The following is a 25,354-nucleotide window of genomic DNA, read 5'->3' on the forward strand; positions in this document are numbered from 1 at the left end:
CTGTCTCTCTGTTTCTCTTTCTCTCTAACTCTGTATGTGTCTGTGTCTGTTTCTCTGACTCTCTCTCTCTTCCTCCACCTGTTTCTTTTTCTGTGTGTCTGTTTCTCTATCTTCATCTCTCCTTCTTTTTCTCTCCCCCATCTGTTTCTCTGTGTGTGTGTCTCTGTCTCTCTCCATCTCTCCCTGCTCTCTGTTTCTCTGTGTCTCTGTCTCTCCACCTCTGCACCCCCCCCTCCCTCCTCCACATGTCCTCTGATGCACACTCCCCTTCTCGTTCCCGAGCAGACAGATTCGCAGCAGTACTGGGATCTGAGTGCCAGATGGAGTTTATTTGCAGAGCGGCTGGGGTGAGAGAAGGCAAAACACATCACAGAGAGGGTGGTGCCAGGTGGGAGGGAGACCCGGCCAGAGAGAAGCAGAAAGGACGGCGGGAGGACAGGGACGGAGGGGAGGCTGCGCCACACCAGACAGGCTTATTTATTTAACAGACATTTCCTGACCCCTGCTGCAGGCCATCGCTGAGTACATGGGGTCTGTCAGCAAACGGAAGGTGGCAAAGACCCCCGACTCCAGGAGCTCACAAAATAACCACAAAAAATAAGCCATACAGTTAGAAGAAGATACACATCCTAGAGCAATAGTAGAGTGGGGGGATGAGGAGGCAGACAGTAAGCATTTACGATGCACAGCTGTAATCCCAGCACTGTGGGAGGCCGAGGTGGGAGACTCGCTCGAGGCCAGGAATTTGAGACTAACCTGAGCAACGTAGCAAGACCCGCCCCCAACCATCTCTAAAAAAAGTTAAAAATTAGCCTAGAGTGGTGGCACATGCCTGTAGTCCCAGCTACTCAGGAGGCTGAGGCAGGAAGATTGCTTGAGCTGTGGATTTTGAGACTGCAGTGAGCAGAGATTGCACCACTGCACTCCAGTCGGGGAGAGAGAACGAGACCCTGTCTCAAAAAAAATAAAAATGCAGGGGGTGACGGGATGAGCCTAAAGGGTCCCGAGCAAACAGCAAGTGCAGAGCCACGCGGAGGTCTGAGGCCCTGGGGAAGGTGGCGGCAGGTATGGAGGGACACGCAGAGGTCTGAGGCCCTCATGGACCAAGAGAGGAATGCAGCCTGCAGAGACGAGAGAGAAGGAGGATGCAGAGGGGAATCCCAAGCCCCATGGATGAAAACACAGTGAGGAGAAACCAAAAGCCGTTGGCCTTGGAGGCCTCGGGTGGTGAGGCTTCCCGTTCTGCATCCCCCAGGGCCTCCTCACTGCCCAGCCTCCTCTTCCACCGCTCCCACTTCTTCAGCCTCGCCCTCCCGCTGCCTCCAGGGGCGCCCCAGGTGCTCCCTGATGGAGCTCACAGCGCTCCTCCTTCGGGGGTGAGGGTCCAGCAGCCCCCACAGAAGCGCGTCGGCTGCGGGGGCCAGGCCGAACCAGGGCTGAGGGCGGTCCTGGGGCTGGCCCGACGCCTGCCAGATGAGGAAGTCCTCGTAGAAGGGGTCGGCCTCGGCCAGGGGCTGGTCCCAGGGGAAGTAGCCCGTGAGGAGGCAGAAGAGCAGGACGCCCAGCGCCCAGGCGTCCAGGGCGGGCTGAATGGGCAGGCCCTCGGGCAGGGGCGGGGGCGCGCAGAGCTCGGGGGCCGTGTAGGGGATGGGCGGCCCGGCCAGGCGCAGCAGGGTCCCGCGAGGCCTCGTGTGGCCGAAGTCGGTCAGCTTGAAGCGCCGGCAGTCCGGGTCGCACACCAGGATGTTCTCCGGCTTCAGGTCCCGGTACACCAGGCCGCGGGCGTGGATGTACTCCAGGGCGGAGGCCAGCTGGGCGGCGCAGCGGTGCACTGCGGGCTGCGGGAGGCCCACCTGCGGGGAGAGTGGTCAGGACCCAGTGCCCCGAGGCCACGGAAGGCAACCGAGACCGCGGGACCTCTCCTCTGCCCCGCAAGCAGGCCCAGGACACTAAGGAGGCCGGTAAGGAAGACGGTGAATAGTTGGCCCTGTGAGGCTGAGTGTGACCTGCGAGGCCTGTGGGTTTAGGAGGCCTAGGGTGACCCCATAAGGCCCGTGGGTTTAGTGGGGCCTGGGGTGACCCCATAAGGCCCGTGGGTTTAGTGGGGCCTGGGGTGACCCCATAAGGCCCGTGGGTTTAGTGGGGCCTGGGGTGACCCCATAAGGCCCGTGGGTTTAGTGGGGCCTAGGGTGACCCCATGAGGCCTAGTGGGACCTGTGAGGCCTGTAGCTTTATTGCGGCCTAGTGTGACCTATGAGGTCTGTGGGTTTAGGGGGCCTGGGGTGACCCCATGGGGCCTGCGGGTTTAGTGGGGCCTGGGGTGACCCCATAAGGCCCGTGGGTTTAGTGGGGCCTGGGGTGACCCCATAAGGCCCGTGGGTTTAGTGGGGCCTAGGGTGACCCCATAAGGCCCGTGGGTTTAGTGGGGCCTGGGGTGACCCCATGGGGCCTGCGGGTTTAGTGGGGCCTGGGGTGACCCTGTAGGACCTGTAGGTTAAGCGGGGCCTAGGGTGACTCTGTAGGGCCTGTGACTTGATTGGGGTCCAGTGTGACCTGGTGCTGCCTGGTGAGTCTCCGTAGTGTATCGCGTGAGTTCTGTGATGTCTATGAACTCCAAAGAGGCCTAACAACTCCACGAGTCCTGTGGGCCCCGCGAGGGGCCTCCGGGGGGTAGGGGAGGCCCAATGCAGTGGCTGTGGCTTCTGTGGCCCAGGCTGCTCAGGACGTTCCTGGGAGGCGGGTGAGGCACTCGGAGGCGGCTTGGGGTCTGCCTACGCACCTTGGGCTGGATAAAGGCCATGAGATCCCCGTGCAGGACGGGCTCCGTCAGGAAGCTGTAGGAGTGTGCCGACTCGATGCCAATGCCGTAGGCCGTCACGATGGCTGAGTGCGCGCCCAGCGAGAGCCCCACACAGAACTCGTACAGGAAGCCACGGAGGGACGTGCGGGGTTTCGGGAGCTGCTTCAGTGCCAGGGGTGTGCCTGGGGCAGCAGGGACAGGTGTGGGAGGCGTGCAGCAGCCAAGGGCCACCTGGGCCAGCTGCTCTGTTCCCCTGTGGTCCCCCCGATGGCCCCTCAGCTTGGACTCTTTCCCATAGGCCATCTCCACCTTCTCCAACTCCCGCCTCCCTCCTGAGCCCACCCTAACAGCATGGCCACCCAAGCATCACCAGTGGTACCAATAGTTACAGCATGCTGGGGCCCAGCTGGGGGCTCAGGCCTGCGATCCCAATGCTTTCAGAGACCGAGGCGGGAGGATCCCTTGAGGCCAGGAGTTTGAGACCAGCCCGGACAACACAGTGAGACCCTACCTCTAAAAAAAGTTTTAAAAAGGCCGGGCACTGTGGCTCACGCCTGTAATCCCAGCACTTTGGGAGACTGAGGCGGGTGGATTGCTTGAGGTCAGGAGTTCGAGACCAGCCTAGTCAACATGGTGAAACCCCTTCTCTACTAAAAACACAAAAAACTAGTCGGTTGTGGTGGCGCATGCCTGTAATCCCAGCTACTCGGCCGGCTGAGGCAGGAGAATTGCTTGAACCCGGGAGGCAGAGGTTGCAGTGAGCCGAGATTGTGTCACTGCACTCCAGCCTGGGGGACAGAGTGAAAAAATTTTTTTTTTAAATAATTAGCTGGGCATGGTGGCATCTCTAAAAAATTAAATAAAATAATAACAGTACGTGGTGAATTTCTACCCTGCTTTCTTACAAGGCTATAACCATGGAGATGGAGAGATACCATGAAATTTCCCCAATGACCTCGTTTGGCTTCTCATGACAGCAAACCCGTGTTTGAGGCAAAAAGGTATTTTTGAGACACCTGGGGAAAAGGTAACCTACACTGGTTAAGAAAGCCAATTAGGAATTGTGGATTTTGTCACGTGTGGAAACGACTTCCTAGAAGCTAAACTCCTTGCAGACAGGAACTTCTGATGTCTTCCTTTTTTTTTTTTTGAGATGAAGTTTCACGCTTGTCCAGACTGGAGTGCAGTGGTGTGATCTCGGCTCACTGCAACCTCTGCCTCACGGGTTCAAGTGACTCTCCTGCCTCAGCCTCCTGAGTAGCTGGGATTACAGGCACCTGCCACCATACCCAGCTAAGTTGTGTATTTTCAGTAGAGATGGGGTTCACCATGTTGGTCAGGCTAGTCTCGAACTCCTGGCCTCAGGTGATGACCCACCTCAGCCTCCTGAAGCACTGGGATTACAGGTGTGAGCCACTACACACGCTTTTTTTTTTTTTTTTTTTTTTTAAGACAGGGTCTTTCTCTGTCGTCCAGGCTGGAATGCAGCAGCACAATCACGGCTCACTGCAACCTCCGCCTCCCAGGCTCAAGTGATTCTCCTGCCCAAGCTCCCCAAGTAGCTGGGACTACAGTCGTGCACCACCACTGGGCTAATTGCACACCAAGCTAATTTTTTTCCCCCTGACACCAGAAATTCCTGCTAACTGGCTAAGTTTTTAAAAAAATATTTGTAGAGACGGTCTCGCTATGTTGCCCAGGCTGGTCTCAAACTCCTAGGCTCTAAGCAATCCTCCTGCCTTGACCTCCCAAAGTGCTGGGATTACAGGTTTGAGCCACCGTGCCCGGCTTGGTTTCTTTGATTTCTGAGCCATCAGCTGCGAGGGTGCAACCTTCCCCATCACAAGGCCGTGTGTGACTGGGATAAATTCCTTCCTTATTGGCCCAGCGCAGTGGCTCATGCCTATAATCCCAGCACTTTGGGAAGCCAAGGTGGGCAGATCACTTGAGGTCAGGAGTTTGAGATCAGCCTGGCGAACATGGTGAAACCCCATCTCTACTAAAAATACAAAAATTAGCCGGTGTGGTTGCACGTGCCTGTAATCCCAGCTACTCGGAAGGCTGAGGCAGGAGAATCACTTGAACCCAGGAGGCGGAGGTTGCAGTGAGCCGAGATTGTACCACTCCACTCACTGCAGCCTGGGTGACAGAGCAAGACTCCATCTCCAAAAAAAAAAATAGAAAAAAAAGAAAGGCCAAGTGCAGTGGCTCACACCTGTAATCCCAGCACTTTGGGAGGCCCAGGCGGGTGGATCACTTGAGGTCAGGAGTTCAAGACCGGCCTGGCCAAAATGGTGAAATCCCATCTCTACTAAAAATACAAAAATCAGCCAGGTGTGGTGGTGCATGCCTGTAGTCCCAGCTATTTGGGAGGCTGAGGCAGGAGGATTGCTTGAACCCGGGAGGTGTAGGTTGCAGTGAGCCGAGATTGTGCCACTGTACTCCAGCCTGGGTGACAGAGTGAGACTCTGTCTCAAAAAAATAAAAATAAAAAATAAAAAAGTTCCCTTCTTATCGAAAACACCGGCCATCCCCGCCCACTCTGCAGCCAGATGCAGTGGGGTCTCTTCCGCGTGTTCACAGCGCTCCTGATCACTGCCTCAACAGCCACGCCACCCGGTGTTGGCAATCCCTGCCCATCTATGCTCCCCACGGTGCCCTGAGCTTCTTAACGACAGTGGCATGCTCAGGGCCCCAGCATCATGCAGCCCAGGGGCAGGTGTGCTAGAGGCCTCCAGGTGCAGGTTCAGTGAAACGCCCATGGAGGGGCCTCATTGCCAAAGTCCCCGCCCGTTACTGCTCATGCATCCGGCTTTGTGAGCACCCAGGGCTGGATCTCAGCGTCTGCAGCTCTTCCTGAGGTGTGCTGTTGTGTGGCTGTGTTATTGCCCTCTGCGTTATTACTGAATTGTGTCTCCCCAAATCTCATATGTTGGAGTCCTAACCCCCTCATTGCTGAATGTGGCTGTATTTGGAGATGGGGTCTTTAAAGAGGTAAAATGAGGTCACTAGAGTGGGCAGGCCCTCGTCCAATGTGACTGGTGTCCTTATAAGAAGAGGAGATCAGGACACAGACACACACAGAGGGACGACCACGTGAGGACACGGGGAGAAGACGGCCAAATGCAAGCCAAGGAGAGAGGCCTCAGGAGAACCAACCCTGCTGACATCTTGATCTCAGGCTTCCAGCCTCCAGAGCTGTAAGGAAACAGAGCTCTGTTGTTGGCCAGGCACAGTGGCGCACGCCTGTAATCCCAGCACTTTGGGAGGCTGAGGCAGGAGGACCACTTGAGGCCAGTTTGAGACCAGCCTGGGCAACACAGTGAGACCCCATCTTAAAAAAAAAATTTAAAAATTAGCCGGGCATGGTGGCATGCGCCTGTAGTCTCAGCTACTTGCGGAGCTGAGGTGGGAGGATCCCTTGAGCCCAGGAGGTCAAAGCTGCAGCGAGCTATGATCGCGCCACTGCACTCCAGCCTGGACAACAGCAAGACCCTGTCTCAAAAAAAAAAAAAAAAAAAGAAAAGAAAAAAGGCCGGGCACAGTGGCTCATGCCTGTAATCCCAGCATTTCGGGAGACCGAGGCAGGGGGATCACTTGAAATAAGGAGTTCAAGACCAGCCTCGCTAACATGGGGAAACCCGTCTCTACTAAAAATACAAAAATGAGCCGGGCATGGTGGCATGCACCTGTAATCCCAGCTACTCGGGGGGCTGAGGCACAAGAATCACTTGAACTTGGGAAGCGGAGGTTGCAGTGAGCCGAGATTGTGCTACTGCACTCCAGCCTGGGCAACAGAGCAAGACTCCATTTCAAAAAAAAAAAAAAAAAGAAAGAAAAAAGTCAAAAGTCCTGTTGTGGAAGCCCCCGCCTTTGTCATGGCAGCCCCAGCAGATGAATGCACACTTTTTCTGCGTTCATGCTAGGAGATTCTTGAAGGCAGAGACTGGCTGTGGTTCAATTCTGGGTCCCCTGCCCGCCCGACCCCCTTCCCCCCAGCACAGGGCTGGCCTCAGAAGGCATGCCCTGAACTGACTGACCTCAGGTTGCCTCCCTATTTTCCGTTTCATGGAAGGACACAGTGCTTGGCAGAAAGGCGCAGGGTAGTGGGGAGCTGTCCTGCACACCCACTGTGTGCCTGCCTTGCTAAGTGCTTAGCAGACAGCATCACTCTGCATCATCCCACGGTAACCACTACAACCGCCACGGGAGGCTCCTGAGCTGGGAGCTCTGTCTTACCCAGCATTATACACCCCCAGCAACTAGAGCAATCCACATTCACTCAGAGGATCAACCATTCTTCCAAGTAGAAATCATTACCCACATTTTTCAAAGGAGGAAGCTGAGACTCAGAGAGGGCAAGGGAGTTCCTCAAAACACACAGTTTTTGGCGGGGCACCGTGGCTCATGCCTGTAATCCAAGCAATTTGGGAGGCTGAGGCAGGCGGATCACTGGAGGCCAGGAGTGCAAGACCACCCTGGTCAACAGAGCGAAACCTCATCTCTACTAAAAAAGAAAAATACACACACACAAATGTAGCTGGGTGTGGTAGTGCATGCCTATAGTCCTAGCTACATGGGAGGCTGAGGCAGGAGGATCACTTGAACCTGGGAGGTGGAAGTTGCAGTGAGATTGCGCCACTGCACTCCAGCCTGGGCGACAGAGCCAGACTCTGTCTCAAAAACAACCAACCAACCAAAAGAACAAAAAACACACAGCTTTGGAGGGCAGAGGTAAGACTTGATTCAGGCCTACCAGCCTCCCCAGCCTGGGCTACCCCAGGCCCGTGCCCCGCCCCCAGCTGAACCCTGCCACCTCCGGCCCCACAGCCTCGTACCTTTCTGACGATGGATGACCAGAAGGACGCGGCCATAGCGACCCTGGCCCAGGGGACGCACTTCCTCGTAGAGCTCGTCCACCTCGGCTCGGACCAGGGTCTGAGCACTCAGTGTCATCATGTCCTCCAGCGCCCGGGCAGCCTCCTGGCCCTGCTGGAGCTCCTCTAACGTCAGGCCGCCCAGACCCTCCTCTCCGCTGTCCTCTGAAGCCCCTGCCTCCGCTGGCCCTTCCTCAGACTGTTTGCCAGGCATCTCTGCAAGAACAGAGAGGGGTGCCCAGGCTCAGGTCCCAGGCCCAAGGGAGGAGGGGACTGGGGGTCTGGACTCCTGGGTCTGAGGGAGGAGGGGCTGGGGGCCAGGACTCCTGGGTCTGAGGGAGGAGGGGCTGGGGGCTCATCGCGCCTCTCATTGTGACTCAGTCTCCCTCTTGGTGAGAGGTGGGGAGACAAGTCTGGTGTGAGTTCAAGCCCCAGGTCACAGATGTCCCTGCCCCCACATTCCTGCGCACTGCGGCCGCCACCCGCCACCCTGAGGTTGAAAGATGAACCAGATAACTGAGACTCCCCCATCTTGTTTCCAAAGCAAACAGACTTGGGCCCTGGGGGTGGATGAGTAGACTCTGTCTCCTGAGAACAAACAGGTGCTCTTGGGCTCAGGGCTGGGAGGGCGGGCTGTGCAGAGGGCCTGGGACGCCTGGGTCCTGCATGGGACCGAGCACTTGGGATCAGTCCCCAAGCTCCTGACAGGCCTGGGGTCCCACTTTCACAGCCCAGCCACCTCCCTCAGACCCAGCCCCCCAGCCCCTCCTCCGCCAGACCTAGGGGTCCAGGCCCCCAGCCCACCTCTCTCCTGGAACCTCATACAATTCACACAACTGGGGACCCCCCGATTCTGTTTCCCTCATCCTCCACCGCTCTACAGCCTCCAGGTGCAGCCCAGGCTCCCCTGAGGGACCAAGGACTCGGGCCACCGGGCACAGTCACCCTCAGGTGCTGCCCACCTCAGGCCAGGGCACCTTGCCCACCTCCCAACCTGGGCTCAGACCTCCAGACCTCACCTCCTCCAAGGCCCGCCTGACCCTTCGGCCGCCGGCTGTGGTCAGTGCCCGGCACTTAGGGCCCATGCCAGCAGAGGCCTGCCCAGGAGCAAGACCCCGCCCCGACTTTGGGGGTCGTAAAGCCCCGCCCCTGGGCCTGCCCCTTCTGCCCCCACTGGGAGCAGAGCGACATCGTGCGATGACTCCTGGAACTGGCTGTGGTCAGGCGAATACCCTGACCCAAGAGTTGAGACCTCCTCCCTCAGACCCAGGAGTCCAGGCCCCAGCCCCTCCTCCTTCAGACCCAGGAGTCCAGGCCCCAGCCCCTCCTCCTCCCTCAGACCCAGGAGTCCAGGCCCCAGCCCCTCCTCCTCCCTCAGACCCAGGAGTCCAGGCCCCAGCCCCTCCTCCCTCAGACCCAGGACTCCAGACCCCCAGCCCCTCCTCCCTCAGACCCAGAAGTCCAGACCCCCAGCTCCTCCTCCTTCAGACCCAGGAGTCCAGGCCCCAGCCCCTCCTCCTCCCTCAGACCCAGGAGTCCAGGCCCCAGCCCCTCCTCCTCCCTCAGACCCAGGAGTCCAGGCCCCAGCCCCTCCTCCCTCAGACCCAGGTGTCCAGACCCCCAGCCCCTCCTCCCTCAGACCCAGGAGTTCAGACCCCCAGCTCCTCCTCCTTCAGACCCAGGAGTCCAGGCCCCAGCCCCTCCTCCTCCCTCAGACCCAGGAGTCCAGGCCCCAGCCCCTCCTCCCTCAGACCCAGGAGTCCAGGCCCCCAGTGCCTCCTCCCTCAGACCCAGGAGTCCAGGCCCCAGCCCCTCCTCCTCCCTCAGACTCAGGAGTCCAAGCCCCCAGTGCCTCCTCCCTCAGACCCAGGAGTCCAGGCCCCAACCCCTCCTCCCTCAGACCCAGGAGTCCAGACCCCCAGCCCCACCTCCCTCAGACCCAGGAGTCCAGGCCCCCAGTGCCTCCTCCCTCAGACCCAGGAATCCAGTCCCCCAGTGCCTCCTCCCTCAGACCCAGGAGTCCAGGCCCCAGCCCCTCCTCCCTCAGACCCAGGAGTCTAGGTCTCCAGCCCCTCCTTGCTCACCCAGGAGTCCAGGCCCCAGCCCCTCCTCCCTCAGACCCAGGAGTTCAGGACCCCAGTCCCTCCTCCCTCAGACCCAGGAGTCCAGACCTCCAGCCCTTCCTCCTCCCTTAGACCCAGGAGTCCAGGCCCCAGTCCCTCCTCTCTCAGACCCAGGAGTGCAGGCCCCAGTCCCTCCTCCCTCAGACCCAGGAGTCCAGACCCCCAGCGCCTCCTCCCTCAGACCCAGGAGTCCAGGCCTTAGCTTCCCCCACCCATCTGCAGTTTTCCGGCAGAACTGAGGCCTCCCTACCCGCCTCAAGGCCCCTCTCTTCCCAGTTGCTCCACCACCTGCTTCCCGCCCCCCTAAGTCTGAGGTCATCCCACACTACATCGTTCTGGAATCTCATTGTCTCATTCTTTCCCCAAACAAGACCCCAGCATCTGATCCCCTGGACACCCCTCTCCAAGCACTTGTGTCTGACCTGTCAATGGGGCATTGATGGGGGAGCTGGGTGGAGTCAAGGCAGGGGTGGGTTCCAGAAATGATTTCATTTTCTACACAGGACCTGGACTCCTGGGCCTGAGGGAGGAGGGGGTTGAGGACCTGGACTCCTGGGTCAGAGGGAGGAGGGCCTGAGGGCTCCTGATTCCAAAGAGAGGAATAACAATAAAAATAGTTTGAAAGCGCACAACAGGAATACAGGCCAGTGAGTGCCTCCCTGCTGTAAGCACAGGGAGATTAAGCCCCACTCGGAAGTCCCCAAGCCTTGGGCCACAGTGGGACTTCAGACCCCTCTTTTTTTCTGGGATGGTTGCACCCATCCTTCAGCGTTTTTTATTTCTTTTTTTTTTGCTTTTTGAGACGGAATCTCGCTCTGTCGCCCAGGCTGAAGTGCAGTGATGTGATCTCGGCTCACTGCAACCTCCAACTCTCTGGTTCGAGCGATTCTCTCACCTCAGCCTCCCGAGTGGCTGGGATTACAGGCATTCGCCACCACGCCTGGCTAATTTTTGTGTGTTTTAGTAGAGACAGGGTTTCACCGTGTTGGCAAGGATGGTCTTGATCTCCTGACCTGGTGATCCACCTGCCTCGGCCTCCCAAAGTGCTGGGATTACAGGCATGAGCCACTGTGCCTGGGCTATTTTTGTTTTTTTGAGACAGAGTCTTGCTCTGTTGCCCAGGCTGAGTGCAGTGGCCCGATCTCAGCTCACTGCAATCTCCACCTCCCAGGTTCAAGTGATTCTCATGCCTTGGCCTCCGGAGTAGCTGGGACTACAGGTGCCTGCCACCACTCCTGGATAATTCTTATATTTTTAGTAGAGACAGGGTTTTACCATGTTGGTCAGGCTGGCCTCGAACTCCTGACCTCAGGCGATCCACCCGCCTCAGCCTCCCAAAGTGCTGGGATTACAGCCGTAAGCCACCGGGCCCGGCCCACCCTTCAGGTTTATACTGCCATGACTGATGTGAAGTCACTTCATTTTTTTAAATAAACTTTTTATTTTGGAATCATTTTAGGTTTATAAAATGGTTGCCAAGATCCTGCGGAGAGTTCCCATGCACCCTCCCCCAGCCTCCCCCGGTGTCGGCATCGTGATGCAAACCATGAGACATTTGTCAAAACTACGAGGCTCACAGTTGGGCCAACACCAGACTGTTATTTCAGCAGCGCTTCCACGATGGATCGAGCCCAGGATGCCGTGTCGTATGTAGTGAGCTCACTTCCCAGCCTAGAAGCATACCTTCCTGCTTAGGAAATACGGTTTCCAGTTCTGGACCCTCCGCTGGATGCTGGGGTCTCGGATTTGGATCTAGTTCGTCCCCGTCCTGCAGGCGTGAACCTCCACAAGCCAGGCTCCGTGTCCTGTCTGGGAGGTGCCGTGGGACTGCGGGACGTGGGCTGGCCTTGGTGAGGAAGGAGACCCATGGGTACCAGGCCTGGCTCTTAGGATTGACGGGTCTGAGAAAGGCGGACGGAGCTGGGGCAATCACAATCCGTGGTGCTCTGTGGGAGCAGAACTGGGAAGGATCTAAATATGGAGAAGACCAGGTCCAGCCTGGACAGTCAGAAAGGGACACGGATTGTTCTAATACAAGTTCCCCAGGAGGCCAGAGAGGGCTGGGGGTGGGGGCCACTTTCTGGAACCATGGGACAGGGAGAAGACGCTCTCAGTGGAGGCCACACAGTGTGCCAATGTCTGCCAGCAGCTGTGCGTGCACGTGTGTGCAGGCATGTGTGTATGCGCGCATGTGCGTATGGGTGCGAGTGCGGGTGTGTGCATGCATGCATGCGTGTGTGTGTGTGCGCGCATGTGCGTATGCGTGCGAGTGCGGGTGTGTGCATGCATGCATGCGTGTGTGCGTGTGTGTGCACGCATGCGTGTGTGTGCATGTGCGTGTGTGTGTGCATGCGCGCGTGTGTGTGCATGTGCGTGTGTGTGTGCGCACGTGTGTGTGTGTTCTCTCACATGTGTAGATTTAGGTCCAGAACAGATGAGTGGCTCCCATGACATCACCCACAGCCCAGAGAAATGGGAGAGGTGGAGGGTGAGGTTTACATGGTGTCAGATCCTAAAGTTCAGATCTTGTGACATGGACAGCGGGAGCCACCGAAGGTCTTAGAGGAGAGGAGTGATCCCATCAGAACTCCATGATGGCCAGGCGTGGTGGCTCATGCCTGTCATCCCAGCATTTTGGGAGGCCAAGACGGGTGGATCATTTGAGGTCAGGAGTTCGAGACCAGCCTGGCCAACATAGTGAAACCCCACCTCTACTAAAAATACAAAATTAGCCAGGTGGTGGGAGGTTGAAGCAGGAGAGTCCCTTGAACCTGGGAGGGGGAGGTTGCAGTGAGCCGAGATCGCGCCACCGCACTCCAGCCTGGGCGACAGAGCGAGACTCAGTCTAAAAAAAATAAAAAATAAAAAAGAAGACACTCTGGATGGAGGGAAGAGGAAAGGTCCTTGAGGGAGGTAGGGCTGGGAGCCTGGATCCTGCGTCTGAGAGAGGAGGGGCAGGAGCTGGGCTCTTGGGTCTTCAGTTGGAAGAGGAATGCGCGTCCAAGCCCAGCGTTCCGTAGGGAGAGTGCAATGTGTTCCCTCTCTGTCCTCCCGGGTGCAGCTGTCTCTCCATCCAGGTGGCCCTGGGGGCTGGGGGAAGGGCTTCTGGCCCAGGCTCTGGCCACCTGTCTCCGTCACCTGGTCAGGGAGCTCCCCCATCTGTCTCCGTCCTCCCACCACTTTTGCCGTCATTGCCCTCATCTGTCCACTCCTCCAGGCTTGAGCCTCCCTCCTCCCCGTCCTCATAGGACACGCTCCCCAGAACCCCAGGTCCCTCTCTGTTCCCCTGCAACCCCCAGTCGTCCCCCAGGAAGTCCAGGACAGCCAGTGGGGGGCTCCTAGTCTCAGGATCCAGGTCCAGAAGCCCCTGGAGCAAGGCCAGGGCTGGGGGCGCAAACTGGTCCCAGGGTGGTGGTGGCTGAGGTGGCTGAGGCTTGGTGGTCACCCAGCCAGCGAAGGCCTCAAACTCAGGGTTGGGGGCCAGTGCCACATCCCAAGGGAAACAGGCAGTGGCAGCACAGAAGAGAAGCACCCCCAGGCCCCAGGAGTCCACGGCTGGCCGCAGAGGCAGGGTGTCGGGTGGTAGCAGGAGGCAGAGCTCAGGTGGTGCTGTGGGCAGAGGCACTGGTGGGGCAGGGGTCGGGCTGCCCTCTGGCCGGGTCAGACCCAGGTCTCCCAGGGCCACACGGCTGCAGACCGGGTCGAAGACCAGCACATTGTCCGGCTTGACATCTGCATGGACCAGCCCCCGGCTGTGGAGGAAGTCCAGAGCTCCTGCCAGCTGGGCCGCCACCCGCTTCACCAGCAGTTCTGGGAGGCCCTGGGGTCCAGAAGACAGGAGGAGCGTCAGAGTGTCTTGGTTTTGTCTTTTTTATGTTGTCCAGGCTGGTCTCTAACTCCTGGCCTCAAGTGATCCTCCTGCCTTGGCCTCCCAAAGTGCTGGGATTATAGGCATGAGGCACTGCACCAGTTGGTTCCTTGTGAATAATTTTTGAAAGAGGCTCTAGACTCCTAAGTCCTAAAAGTTTGACTCTTGGGGTTTGAGAATCTAGAACCCCAGACTAGTGGCTGCCTCCAGTGTTCCCACCACATGCTCCCAAAGACTTTCTCTCCATCATCCTCAACCTCAACCTGCAGCCATATCTGCACTCCTATAGACCAACTCCCAGCTGGTCTCCCAGTTTTCCCCACTGGAACCCCAGTTATAACCAGTAGCTCCTTCTTTTAGCTTCTTTCAAAGATTCTCCTAACTCAAATACTCAGGCCCACTGTGAACATTTCTTATATATCTTTTGTAAACTGACCATCCAGATCTTCTCCAGTGAGAACTCAAATTTCATTCTTAACCCTAATCTTAGTCTTATATGGGTCTAGACCCCATCTCTAACTCAGAGGCTTTTCTAAAATTCCCCAGTTTATTTCATCAATTGATTATCTATCCGTCGCCAGGCAGCAATTCATCCATGAAGCCATCCATCCTTCCAACAGTATTCAACAGTGTGTCCATCCAACATCCATTCCACCAACCAGTCAGCAATCCAATAAGTTATTCTGTTATTTAATATCCAACATCCATATATTTATCCTCCCTTGCTTCCTTTCACCCATCCACTCACCATCCATTTATCATCCATCCATCAATCCTTCCATCCACCCACCCACCCATCCACTCAACCAATCCTTTCATCCATCCACGCACCCACCCATCTACTCATTCATCCATTCACTCACCCACCAAACCTATCATTCATCCATCCACCCATCCATCCACCCACCAATCCATCCATCCATCCATCCATCCATCCATCCATCCATCCATCCATCCACCAATCCTTTCTTCCATCCATCCATCCATCCATCCATCCATCCATCCATCCATCCACCCACCAATCTTTTCATCCATCCATCCACCCCTCCATCTACCCACCCACCCATCCATCCACCCACCCATCCATACACCCACGGATCCTTCCATCCACCCACCCACCCATCCACTCAACCAATCCTTTCATCCACCCACCCTCCCACCCATCCGCTCATCCATCCATCCACTCACCCACCAAAACTTTCATCCATTCATCTATCCATCCATCCATCCACTCACCAATCCTTTCATCCACCCATCCACCCACCCACCCATCCATCCACCTACCCATCCATCCACCCACCCATCCATCCATCCACCCACCCATCCATCCATCCACCCACCCATCCATCTACCAATCCTTCCTTCCACCCATCTATTCACCCATCCGTCTGTCCACTCACCCATCCTTCCATCCTAATTCTCAATGAGACTCATTCATCCACATGTACCTTCCTCATCCCCTTCCTTCTTTTGTTCCTTCCATTTATCCCTAACTTTATCTCAAATCCAAAATCTATTCCTGAAACTATCCCTACCCCTAATCTCCTAACTCGAGAGACCCTAGAATATCATGGGTTCTGTCCTGACCTGGTCTCCTTTCTAGAAGAAACCCCATTACAGCCCATCTCCAACTCAGTCTATATACACATCCTCAACCGTCTCTGCTTCTCTCTGCAACCCCATTCATGCCTTTCTCCATACTCATGATCAATCTATAATCAACTCTAAACTCAACCCACTCAACTCCACCTGTGCCCATGCCCTAACCTCAGAGTCAACTAAAATCCCAACCCTGTCTCCCTCCCCACCCCCTTCATTGACTCCAGTCCATCCTCAATCCCACCCCCAGCTCCCTGCCCTTCCACGCTTGTGTTTGGGTGATTGGATGGATTAGGGTTGAGGTCAAGCATGGAACTTCGTTGAGAATTAGAAAGGGGGAGGTCATGTGGGGACTCAGGGTGGAGATGGATTGGGCGGGCCCTGATTTGGGGGTCAGAGTTGGAGATAGAGACGGGGCTTGGGACAGAGTTGGACCTGGGATAAGCGCTCCCAACCTTTGTCCCTCGTGGCCTCACCCTTTCCTGCAGCATCCTGCTGAGGTCCCCACAGGGTGCGTACTCCTGGGCGAAGGCAAAATAGCGGGGGGTCTGTAGGGGTCCTGCCAGGGTCTGCAGCAGGCCTGGGTGTGCAGAGACGCAGCGACCCACACAGAACTCCCTCAGGAAGGTGCTTCTCAGGACCAAATCCCGACGCAGGAGCTTCAGAGCCACAGCTGGACCTGCCAGGGAGATGGGTCGGAGGGACACTCAGGCAGCTCCAGTCTTGCTGTGGGGCCTGAGGGAAGCCGTGTAAACTCTCTGAGCCTCACACTTCTCATGGGCAGCACGGGCTCCTCTGTCTGTGAAGTGTGGGTGGGAGGAGTCCTTCTTTGAAGACCCTCCCTGCTCTGCCTCGGACTGTGGCGTGGGCTTGCACAGCCGCCTCACCCTCTCCGGGCCTCAGTTTCCCCTGGCATCAAGTAAGAGACATGGTGGTGACTTGGGTTCCAACCTGAGTTGCATACCTGTCTTGCTGTGGGACCGTAGGCAGGCCCTTGCCCTCTCTGGGGTGGGGCCTGTGTTTCTCAGAAGATCCCAGAGCTCTTAACTTTCAGAGGGCCCCCACCGAGAAGGGTCCCCATCAGCTCCTCCTGGGAATGCCCCCTGTCTGGGTGGCTTCCGAGAACGCTTATTGTGGGGCAGCTGGGGAGGCTGCCCTTGGGTGGCCGAACTCACCCCCCTGGTGAGGCTGGGCGAGGAGCACACGGCCGTAGGAGCCGGAGCCCAGCTTCCGGATGAGGTGGTACTGGTCCCGAAGGCTCCTCACCGGGGTCACCCTGCTGGTCGTCAGCTCCACCAGCCGTTGGAGGGCTGTGGCTGTGTCCTCCTACGGGAGAGGGGCAGGGTGAGGAGGGGGCGAGTCTGGGGTCTGCTGAGAGTGGTGGGGGAGGAGGTCATGGCGCAGCCCCGGGATGGAGGGTGGGGCAGGGGACAGGGGTCACTGTCCCCAGAGAGGAGGATGAGTCACAGTGACTCACCCGGACTCGGGCCACCTGTTTTTGTGTCCTGGCGAGGTTAGGGGTCACTGTCACAGAGGCCCCACCTGCCCCTGTCTGTGGGAGTGGGCCAGGAGCCCCCAGCCCCAAGTCGGGGTGCATCCCCAGCCCACACAGCACCCCCCGCCCGCCCACCCTGGTCTCTCTTTTCACCGTCCTCTTCCCCTGTGCATCCCACTGTGTGTTTCTGAGTCCATTTCTCTGGGGGCCTCGGTCTCACTGTGTGTCCTTGGATCTCTGTCATCCTCTCTCCCTGGGTCTGGGTCTCTGAGGTCTTTGCGTTTCCCTGTTTTCTGTTTCTCTTCCTCTCTCTCCCCGTGTTGCCTCCTGCCTCTCTCTCCTTTTCTCTCTCTGCCTTCCTCCCCTGGCTCCCGTCTCTCACCTCTGGGTCCCCATCCTCAGGGGTCTCGGAGGCCCTGCGCTCCATCTCAGGGCTTCCCGATGTGGGGTGGCCCTTGGGCGGGACCCCCCCGTCAGGGCTCCCCAGAGAGCAACCAGCCCCCTGCACCCCACAGGTTCTCGCTGTGCAGAGCCAAGGGATGGAAGCTCGTCTGCAAGGTCAGCCTCAGTCGTCCCTTGTCTGTCCGGGTCTGTCTAGCTGGAGGAGTGTCTCTGCCTCTCTGTGCCCTCCTGCCACCCTCTGGGTGTATTCCCTGCTGTGCTTCCCAGGTGATAGCCCTCAGTCCCCGCACCCTCTCTTCCCCTCTCTTTAGCCAACCCCAGTCTCTCCTTCCTTCTACACGAACACCTTTCTGTCAGCCTCTCTCTTGCTCCCTCTGTCTCTCCTCTCTCTGTGTGTCTTTGTCTCCTTCTCTCCCCGTCTCTCTCTCTCCACCCTCCCTGTCTCTGTCTCGCCCTTGGGTCTCTGGGGTGGGACTCCCCCTCCCTGTCCCATCCGCACACTGTCTCCACTCTTTCTCCACCAACTCTGGGGGTGTCTCCACGCTCTGCTCCCTGCCTGCTCCCCTCTCTCTCTCTGTCTGTTTCCCGTCTCTCCCGGCCCCTCTGGGCATCTCCGTCCGCTCTCCCCAGTGTCTCTGCGTCTCTCTCCTCCTCTTTGTTCCTGACTCTCTCTCAAAGCCTTTGTCCCTCCCTTTCTCTGGGCCTGGGACAGGGGTGTGTGTGACAGCTCAGAGACAGAGACATCCTGTCCCCCCACACCCCTCCCTCACCCCCTCTGACCGCTGCCCCCTCCCTCTCCCTTCCAAACTTAGACCGGCTTGGACTCTGGGCTCCAGTCCCAGGACAGATGGGACAAAACATATTGTGAACCCCCAACAAGGCCCAGGCCTGAGGGCAGAGGAAAGGGTGGGACAGACCCCTCCACACACCTGAGCTGGGATGACAGGCCCAGAGCTGAGCGCCTCTGTCTTGCCCCAGAGGCCAGGAGCGCTGGTGTCCAGGGACCAGGGAACAGTTCCCAAAGCCCTCCTCCTTCACACCAGGAGTCCTGGCCCCAGTTCCTCCTCCCTCACACCCAGGAGTCCAGGCCCCAGCTCCTCCTCCCTCAGATCCAGGAGTCTAGGCCCCCAGCCCCTCCTCCCTCAGACCCAAGAGTCCAGAACCCCAGCCCCTCCTCCCTCAGACCCAGGAGTCTAGGTCCCCAGTTCCTCCACCCTCAGAACCAGGAGTCCAGGTCCCCAGTTCCTCCACCCTCAGAACCAGGAGTCCAGGCCCCCAGCTCCTCCTCCCTCAGGCTCAGGAGTTCAGGCCCAGCCCCTCTTCCCTCAGACCCAGGAGTCCAGGCCTCCAGCCTCTCCTTCCTCAGACCCAGGCCCCCAGCCCCTCCTCCCTCAGACCCAGGAGTCCAGGCCCAGCCCCTCCTCCCACAGGACTCAGGAGCTGAAGCAGCTGTGGGAAGCGTCAGGGATAGAGGTGCTCTCATGTTCTCAGCACCTGTTCCGCGCCTAGCCCTGTGCGGGGCTTTACACTGGATCCTCCCAGCTGCCCAAAGGGTCAGTATTTATCCCCAGTTTACGGAGCAGGAAACTGAGGTTCTGAGAAGTGATTGTGTTACACAAGGTCAGAAGGGTAGCGGGCCCCGGGCCAGGCCTGTGTGACTCAGAGGCCTGCTGCCTGCCCCACTCGTGTTTCCACTACTACTACAGCCCTGCTATTAATAAAGACACAGCAACGGCAGCGACGAGTAGGTGCTGGAAGGATCTGCAGGAAACCGGCTGCGGCGCTGGCCTCTGGGGAGCTGGATGGGGCCCAAGGAGAGGCAGAGGTAGAACTTCCTTTGTTGTTCTGAGGTTAGATTGGGGAAAGTCGCAAACCTACAGAAAAGTAGAAAAAGTGCTGTCCGTGCCTGTAATCCCAGCTACTTGGGAGGCTGAGGCAGGAGAATCGCTTGAACTCCGGGAGGCGGAGGTTGTGGTGAGCCGAGATTGCACCACTGCACTCCAGCCTGGGCAAGAGAGTGGGACTCCGTCTCAAAAACAAACAAACAAACAAACAGAAATAATAACAACAAAACAAAAACAAACAAGCTCTGTCATGAACGCCCATTGGCTAAACTTCACAGATGTGACCATTTGGCCATACTTTCTTGATATTTATTTCTTTGTCTGGGGGGGCATACAAACTAGTTTCAAGTAAATGATAAATATTGAAGTCTTTTGGAAGTGGAAATGCTGAGCTGCCTGGTGTGTTTGCTTTAAAATCATCTGGCCGGCCGGGCACGGTGACTCACGCCTCTAATCCCAGCACTTTGGGAGGCTGAGGCGGGCGGATCACCTGAGGTCGGGAGTTCGAGACTAGCCTGACCAACATGGAGAAACCCCGTCTCTACTAAAAATACAAAATTAGCTGGGCATGGTGGTGTATGCTTGTAATCCCAGCTACTTGGGAGGCTGAGGCAGGAGAATCACTTGAACCCGGGAGGCAGAGGTTGCGGTGAGCTGAGATGGAACCATTGCACTCCAGCCTGGGTAACAAGAGCAAAACTCTGTCTCAAAAACAAACAAACAAACAGTCTGGCAAAAGAAAAGAAAATGTGTATGTGTGTGTGTGTGTGTGTGTGTGTGTATATGGGGGGGGTGGGTGGGTGGTGAGACAAGTGAGAGGGAAGGGACTCATTTTATTCCTCTGTTTTTGGTTATGCTGGAAATTTTCCTTCATGAAAAGCTACAAGTTATAAACTAAACTACAGGCATCATGATAAATTGTGCCCAAACACTTGGGAGTACCTATCTATAAAAGTAAGGAAAATTTCTAGCTCAACTACAGTAAAATTGTCATAATGACTTTTTTTTTAACAAAATTGAAGATGAGGCCAGGCGTGATGGCTCACGCCTGTAATCTCAGCACTTTGGGAGGCTGAGGCGGGCAAATTGCCTGAGGTCGGGAGTTTGAGACCAGCCTGACCAACGTGGTGAAACCCCATCTCTACTACAGATACAAAAATTAGCCAGGCGTGGTGGCGGGCGTCTGTAATCCCAGCTACTCAAGAGGCTGAGGCAGGAGAATCTCCTGAACCCGGGAGGCAGAGGTTGCAGTGAGCCGAAATGGTACCACTGCACCCCAGCCTGGGCGACAGAGCGAGAGTCTGTCTCAAAAAAATAAAATTAAATAAAAAATAAAAAATTTAAGATGGGGTCTTGCTGTGTTGCCCAGGCTGGTCTCAAACTCCTAGGCTCAAGTGATTTTCCTACCTCGGTCTACCAAAGTGCTGAGAATACAGGTGTGAGCCACAGTATCCAGCCAGACAATTTCTCGAAATCAGGTAATAACAAGTCTGTCTTCAATTTCTCACATTTATTTTTTTTTAAATGCCTTGGCTGGGCACGGTGGCTCATGCCTGTAATCCCAGCACTTTGGGAGGCCAAGGCAGGTGGATCACCTGAGGTCAAGAATTCGAGACCAGCCTGACAAACAAGATGAAACCCCCATCTCTACTAAAAATACAAAAATTAGCTGGGTATGGTGGCAGGTGCCTATAATCCCAGCTACTTGGGAGGCTGAGGCAGGAGAATTGCTTGAACCTGGGAGGTAGAGGTTGCAGTGAGCCGAGATGGACCACTGCACTCCAGCCTGGCGGCAGAGTAAGACTCTGTCTCAAAAAAAAGAAAAAAAGAGAAAAAAATGCCTTATTTGCTTTATGAGTCAGGAATCAACGTCAACATCCTGTATGACTTTCAGGGAACTTTTTACCACTGTGCCTTTTACATTATTTGAATTTTTCCTGTGAGTATGTGTTACTTATTCAAAAATTTTTAATGAAATAATACAGTGATGATGGTACAGTAATATAGTAACACTCGGTGCTTACTTGGTGCCAGGCCCTGGTCACGCTCTCTCGGTCTCTCTCTCTTTTTCACCTAAGACTTTGTGGAGTCCTCCCAACAAGCCCTGGGTCGGTAGAATGATGGTTTCCAATTTCCTGATGGGGGCAGTGAAGCATGAGGCGGCAGACTCATGGGCCGCAGAGCCACAGCCAGCGAGAGGCAGAGCTGGGATACCTCGAGGTCTGGTGACTCCAGGCTCCTCTGTGCCCCCTGCCCACGCAGCTCCTGTGAGGCCGACCTCAGGTGCCCGGCTCGAGCTGAGCTCCTCCACTGGAGACCCGGGGCTGGCTGTGCGCCGACAGGCAAGCGCATCTGCTACTCTAGAGCCGAAAGGTCGGACTGCAGAGCCGGCCACCTGGATCCCCCGGGAGGAGAGTGAGAGGGGACGCTGCGGGCCTCCAGCGCTCCCAGCCCTCCCCCGGAGGCTCGCTGGTGATCCGAAGAGCTTTGCACCTCCCCATTTAGTAACGCCGCTCTGCGGGGTCACCCGGAGTGACCTTGGCACACAGGTGTGGTGGGGGAGGTTGCAGTCCTGCAGCCCCAGGGTACACACACACCCCTCATTAAAGCTGGGCGGTGTGCCTCTCTCCTCCCCTCCGTCCTGCCCACCAGCCTCCGAGGGCTCCTTTTGTCACCGTTTCCTGGCTTTGTCCCCTCCTGGCCGAACGAGGGCACGCCAACAAGTTAAGTGTGTTAACAACAACAACAGCAATAATAATAGTGTTCAACACTCATACTGTACTCGGTGCTGTGGCTTGTGTTTTCATCTATTTTTGTCATCGTTGTGAAGAGTTTTTGCAGAGACGGGGTCTCACTATGCGGCCTCTACCCTCTCACTGTGTTGGAATTCGAGGCTGGTCTTGAATTGCTGGGATGCTTCTGTGCTTCAGTTTTCTCCTGTATGAAATGAAGGTCATCCCCAGCTCCTACCCACAGCGCTGTTGTTAAGAAAATTGACATGTATAATGCATAAACTAATGTAATAATATTATATCTAAGATAATTATTTTAGATATGATATATACTATCCTATATTATATATTAAGTGATATATGTACTATATGTCTTATGTATAATATATATACTAGTATGTTATTTTTAAAGTAAATTCAATTAAGAAAATATATACTGAAAGAACATATAAAAATTAATTTACACTTCAAAGATTGTTCAGTTGACAATGTAACCCACCCACCATCCCACTCCATCCTTGGGCCAAAAAAGGTGAAAAGAAAAACAGAAGAAAAAAGTGTTAACATTAAACTGATTTGCTTTATCTGGAACGAGTTAGATTATAAACTAGTAGACCAAAATCTCACCCTTTAATAGTCATCCTGATGAGTTAACCAAACTTTGCAGGAAAGGTGGAAATGTTTTCACTCTTGATTTTTATTTTTATTTTTTGTTGTTTGTTTGCTTGTTTGAGACAGAGTCTCACTTTGTCACCCAGGCTGGAGTGCAGTGGCCCGATCTCGGCTCACTGCAACCTCCACCTCCCGGGTTCAAGTAATTCTCCTGCCTCAGTTTCCTGAGTAAAGTGCTGATTACAGGCGTGAACCACCGTGCCTGGCCCACTCCTGTTTTTTTTTTGTTTTGTTTTTAAGACAGGGTCTCACTCTGACATCCAGGCTGGAGTGCAATGACACAGTCATGGCTCACTGCAGCCTTGACTTCCTGGGTTCAAGAGATCCTCCCACCTCAGCCTTCCAAGTAGCTGGGATCACAGGTGCATGCCACTGGGCTGGCTACTTTTTAAGTTTTTTGTAGAGATGGGATCTCACTATGTTGCCCAGGTTGGTCTCGAACTTCTGGCCTCAAGCTATCCTCTGGCCTGGGCCTCGCAACATGCTGGGTGGGATTACAGGCGTGAGCCACCTGGCCCTTTGCTCCTGTTTTAAGACAGTAATGCTATTTTCTTTCTATCACACCATGTATACATTGAACAAATATTGTTAAATAAAATAATGGATGAAAACATAAGCCATACCACCGAGCATAGTGAATGCTTAACAATTATTATTATTGTTGTTGACAAATGCGCTTACGGCGGTTACTATGGGCCAGGTACCATTCTGGGGCTTTGTATACCCTTACAGTAATCTCATTTAATCCTTATGTTCTACATATGACATAGGAACTATTATTTCCCGAGGCACAGAGAGGCCACACGTGCTAAATCTTATCGTCATCTCTGACCTGCTCACACACAGCACAAAACCTTGCTGGGATTCTCTGTGACATGAAATATTTCACACATATCCCCCAAATATGATGAGTATTCATGTCTCCACCATTCTGTTTAAGAAATATAATTCTCAGCCAGGCGCGGTGGCTCACACCGGTAATCCCAGCACTTTGGGAGGCCAAGGCGGGCGGATCACGAGGTGAGGGAGATCAAGACCATCCTGGCTAACATGGTGAAACCCCGTCTCTACTAAAACTACAAAAAAAGTAGCCCGGCATGGTGGCGGGCACCTATGGTCCCAGCTACTCGGGAGGCTGAGGCAGGAGAATGGCGTGAACTCGGGAGGCAGAGCTTGCAGTGAGCCGAGATTGCACCACTGCACTCCAGCCTGGGCGACAGAGTGAGACTCCGTCTCAAAAAAAAAAAAAAAAAAAAAAAAAGAAATATAATTCTCCAGATATAATAGAAACACTGCGTGCACTCGCCTCTGCCTCTCCAAATCCCTTCCCTTCTAAAAGTCACCACCATCTCCAATGAGGTATTTGTTATTCTTTGATTGCAAAAGACTTTTGCTACATAGTGTAAATCCGTAACTGCTAGTATGCTTGCATGTTTCTAAATGTTTGTATAAATAGTATGGTGTTCCTGACCTTCTGCAGCTCACCAGCTGGACACTGCTTGCAAGGGATTGTTACACACAGCTCAGGCCTCTTCTTTTGCAAAGACGTTTAATCTTCGAGTACGTGGACATACTGTCTTCCAGGGATCCATTCTTCTGGGGATGGACATTTTAGGTTTCTCCAGTACTGTGCTCTTAGGAGCAAGCAGGGCAAAGAATATTCTTTTTTTTTTTTTTTTTTGAGATGGAGTCTCGCTCTGTTGCCCAGGCTGGAGAGCAGTGGTGCGATCTCGGCTCACTGCAAGCTCTGCCTCCTGGGTTCATGCCGTTCTCCTGGCTCAGCCTCCCGAGTAGCTGGGACTACAGGCGCCCGCCACCACGCCCGGTTAATTTTTTGTATTTTTAGTAGAGATGGGGTTTCACCATGTTGGCCAGGCTGGTCTCGATCTCCTGACCTCATGATCCGCCCGTCTGGGCCTCCCAAAGTGCTGGGATTACAGGCGTGAGCCACCGCGCCCGGCCATAGAATATTCTTACACGTGTTGCTTTGTGCTAAGTGGCATGTTTTCTCCGGGGTATTGGCCTCAAAGTGGAATTCCTGGGTCAGAGGATAGGAGAATAAGCAGCTTTCTTAGATGTTCTCACATGACTCTCCAGGGTGGTTGTATCTGATTTTTTTGTTTGTTTGTGGGTTTTTGTTGTTGTTGTTTTGTTTTGTTTTGTTTTCAGTTCGTAGATCCCTTTGGGAATCTGAAGAAAGCTGGAGAGACTTTTGTGTGGTCCAATACAGAAACCACTGGCCATGTGTGGCTCTAAGGCATTAGAAATGTGGCTTTTCAAACTGAGACTTGCTGTCAGCATATAGTAGAATCTGCGATTGAAAAAGAGAGTGTCAGCTAGCTCTGATTTATTATTTTATTTGTTTGTTTGTTTATTTTGAGACAGATTCGCTCTGTTGCCCAGGCTGGAGTGCAGTGGTGTCGTCTTGGATCACTGCAACCTCCACCTCCTGGGTTCAAACAATTCTCATGCCTCAGCCTCCAAAGTAGCTGGGATTACAGGTGTGCCACCGCATCAGGCTAATTTTTTTTGTATTTTTAGTAGAGATGGGGTTTTGCCATGTTGGCCAGGTTGGTCTCAAACTCCTGGCCTCAAATGATCTGCCTGGCTCGGCCTCCCAAAGTGCTGGGATTATTATAGGCGTGAGCTACCCTACCTGGACAACTGATTTTTGTATCAATTACATGTTGACATGATAATGTTTGGATACACAGTTGCTCTCATTTGAAGATTTCGTATTTGCAAATTTTCCCATTCCCTAAAATTGATTTGTAACTCCCAAATCACAGTGCTGGCCCAGTGCTGTGGCTCACACCTGTAATCCTAACACTTTGGGGCCCAGGCAGGAGGATCATTTGAGCCCAGGAGTTCGAGAACAGCCTGGGAAACATAGCTGGTCTTGCCAAGACCAGCTTAGGAAACGTAGTGAGACCCTATCTCTA

General features: G+C 55.0%; 2 protein-coding genes across 2 annotated transcripts; both read right to left on the minus strand.

The window, feature by feature from the left end:
- Nucleotides 1-312: 312 nt before the first annotated feature.
- On the minus strand, nt 313-8,005 carry SBK2 (SH3 domain binding kinase family member 2). Its single transcript, XM_054465247.2, has 3 exons — nt 7,639-8,005; nt 2,780-2,982; nt 313-1,853 (listed from the first exon to the last, which is right to left on the minus strand). Exons 1-3 carry the CDS (start codon nt 7,889-7,891, stop codon nt 1,263-1,265), a joined length of 1,047 nt encoding a protein of 348 aa, XP_054321222.1. The 5' UTR covers nt 7,892-8,005; the 3' UTR covers nt 313-1,262.
- Nucleotides 8,006-11,259: 3,254 nt separating this feature from the next.
- On the minus strand, nt 11,260-17,189 carry SBK3 (SH3 domain binding kinase family member 3). The gene is made up of 4 exons (XM_054465245.2): nt 17,145-17,189; nt 16,443-16,593; nt 15,744-15,946; nt 11,260-13,620 (listed from the first exon to the last, which is right to left on the minus strand). Exons 1-4 carry the CDS (start codon nt 17,187-17,189, stop codon nt 12,943-12,945), a joined length of 1,077 nt encoding a protein of 358 aa, XP_054321220.1. The 3' UTR covers nt 11,260-12,942.
- Nucleotides 17,190-25,354: the final 8,165 nt, after the last annotated feature.

This window comes from Pongo pygmaeus, chromosome 20 (assembly GCF_028885625.2).
Source record: "Pongo pygmaeus isolate AG05252 chromosome 20, NHGRI_mPonPyg2-v2.0_pri, whole genome shotgun sequence".
Lineage (NCBI taxonomy): Eukaryota > Metazoa > Chordata > Mammalia > Primates > Hominidae > Pongo > Pongo pygmaeus.

Excerpts from the sequence above, each read along its gene's own strand:
- SBK2 (XM_054465247.2), bottom strand. The coding sequence starts at position 7,891 with ATGCCTGGCAAACAGTCTGAGGAAGGGCCAGCGGAGGCAGGGGCTTCA. Across the intron at positions 2,983-7,638 it reads GGTCATCCATCGTCAGAAAG|GCACACCCCTGGCACTGAAG; the intron begins GTACGAGGCTGT and ends CTGCTGCCCCAG. Across the intron at positions 1,854-2,779 it reads TGGCCTTTATCCAGCCCAAG|GTGGGCCTCCCGCAGCCCGC; the intron begins GTGCGTAGGCAG and ends CTCTCCCCGCAG.
- SBK3 (XM_054465245.2), bottom strand. The coding sequence starts at position 17,189 with ATGGAGCGCAGGGCCTCCGAGACCCCTGAGGATGGGGACCCAGAG. Across the intron at positions 16,594-17,144 it reads CTGAGGATGGGGACCCAGAG|GAGGACACAGCCACAGCCCT; the intron begins GTGAGAGACGGG and ends CCTCTCCCGTAG. Across the intron at positions 15,947-16,442 it reads CGCCCAGCCTCACCAGGGGG|GTCCAGCTGTGGCTCTGAAG; the intron begins GTGAGTTCGGCC and ends TCTCCCTGGCAG.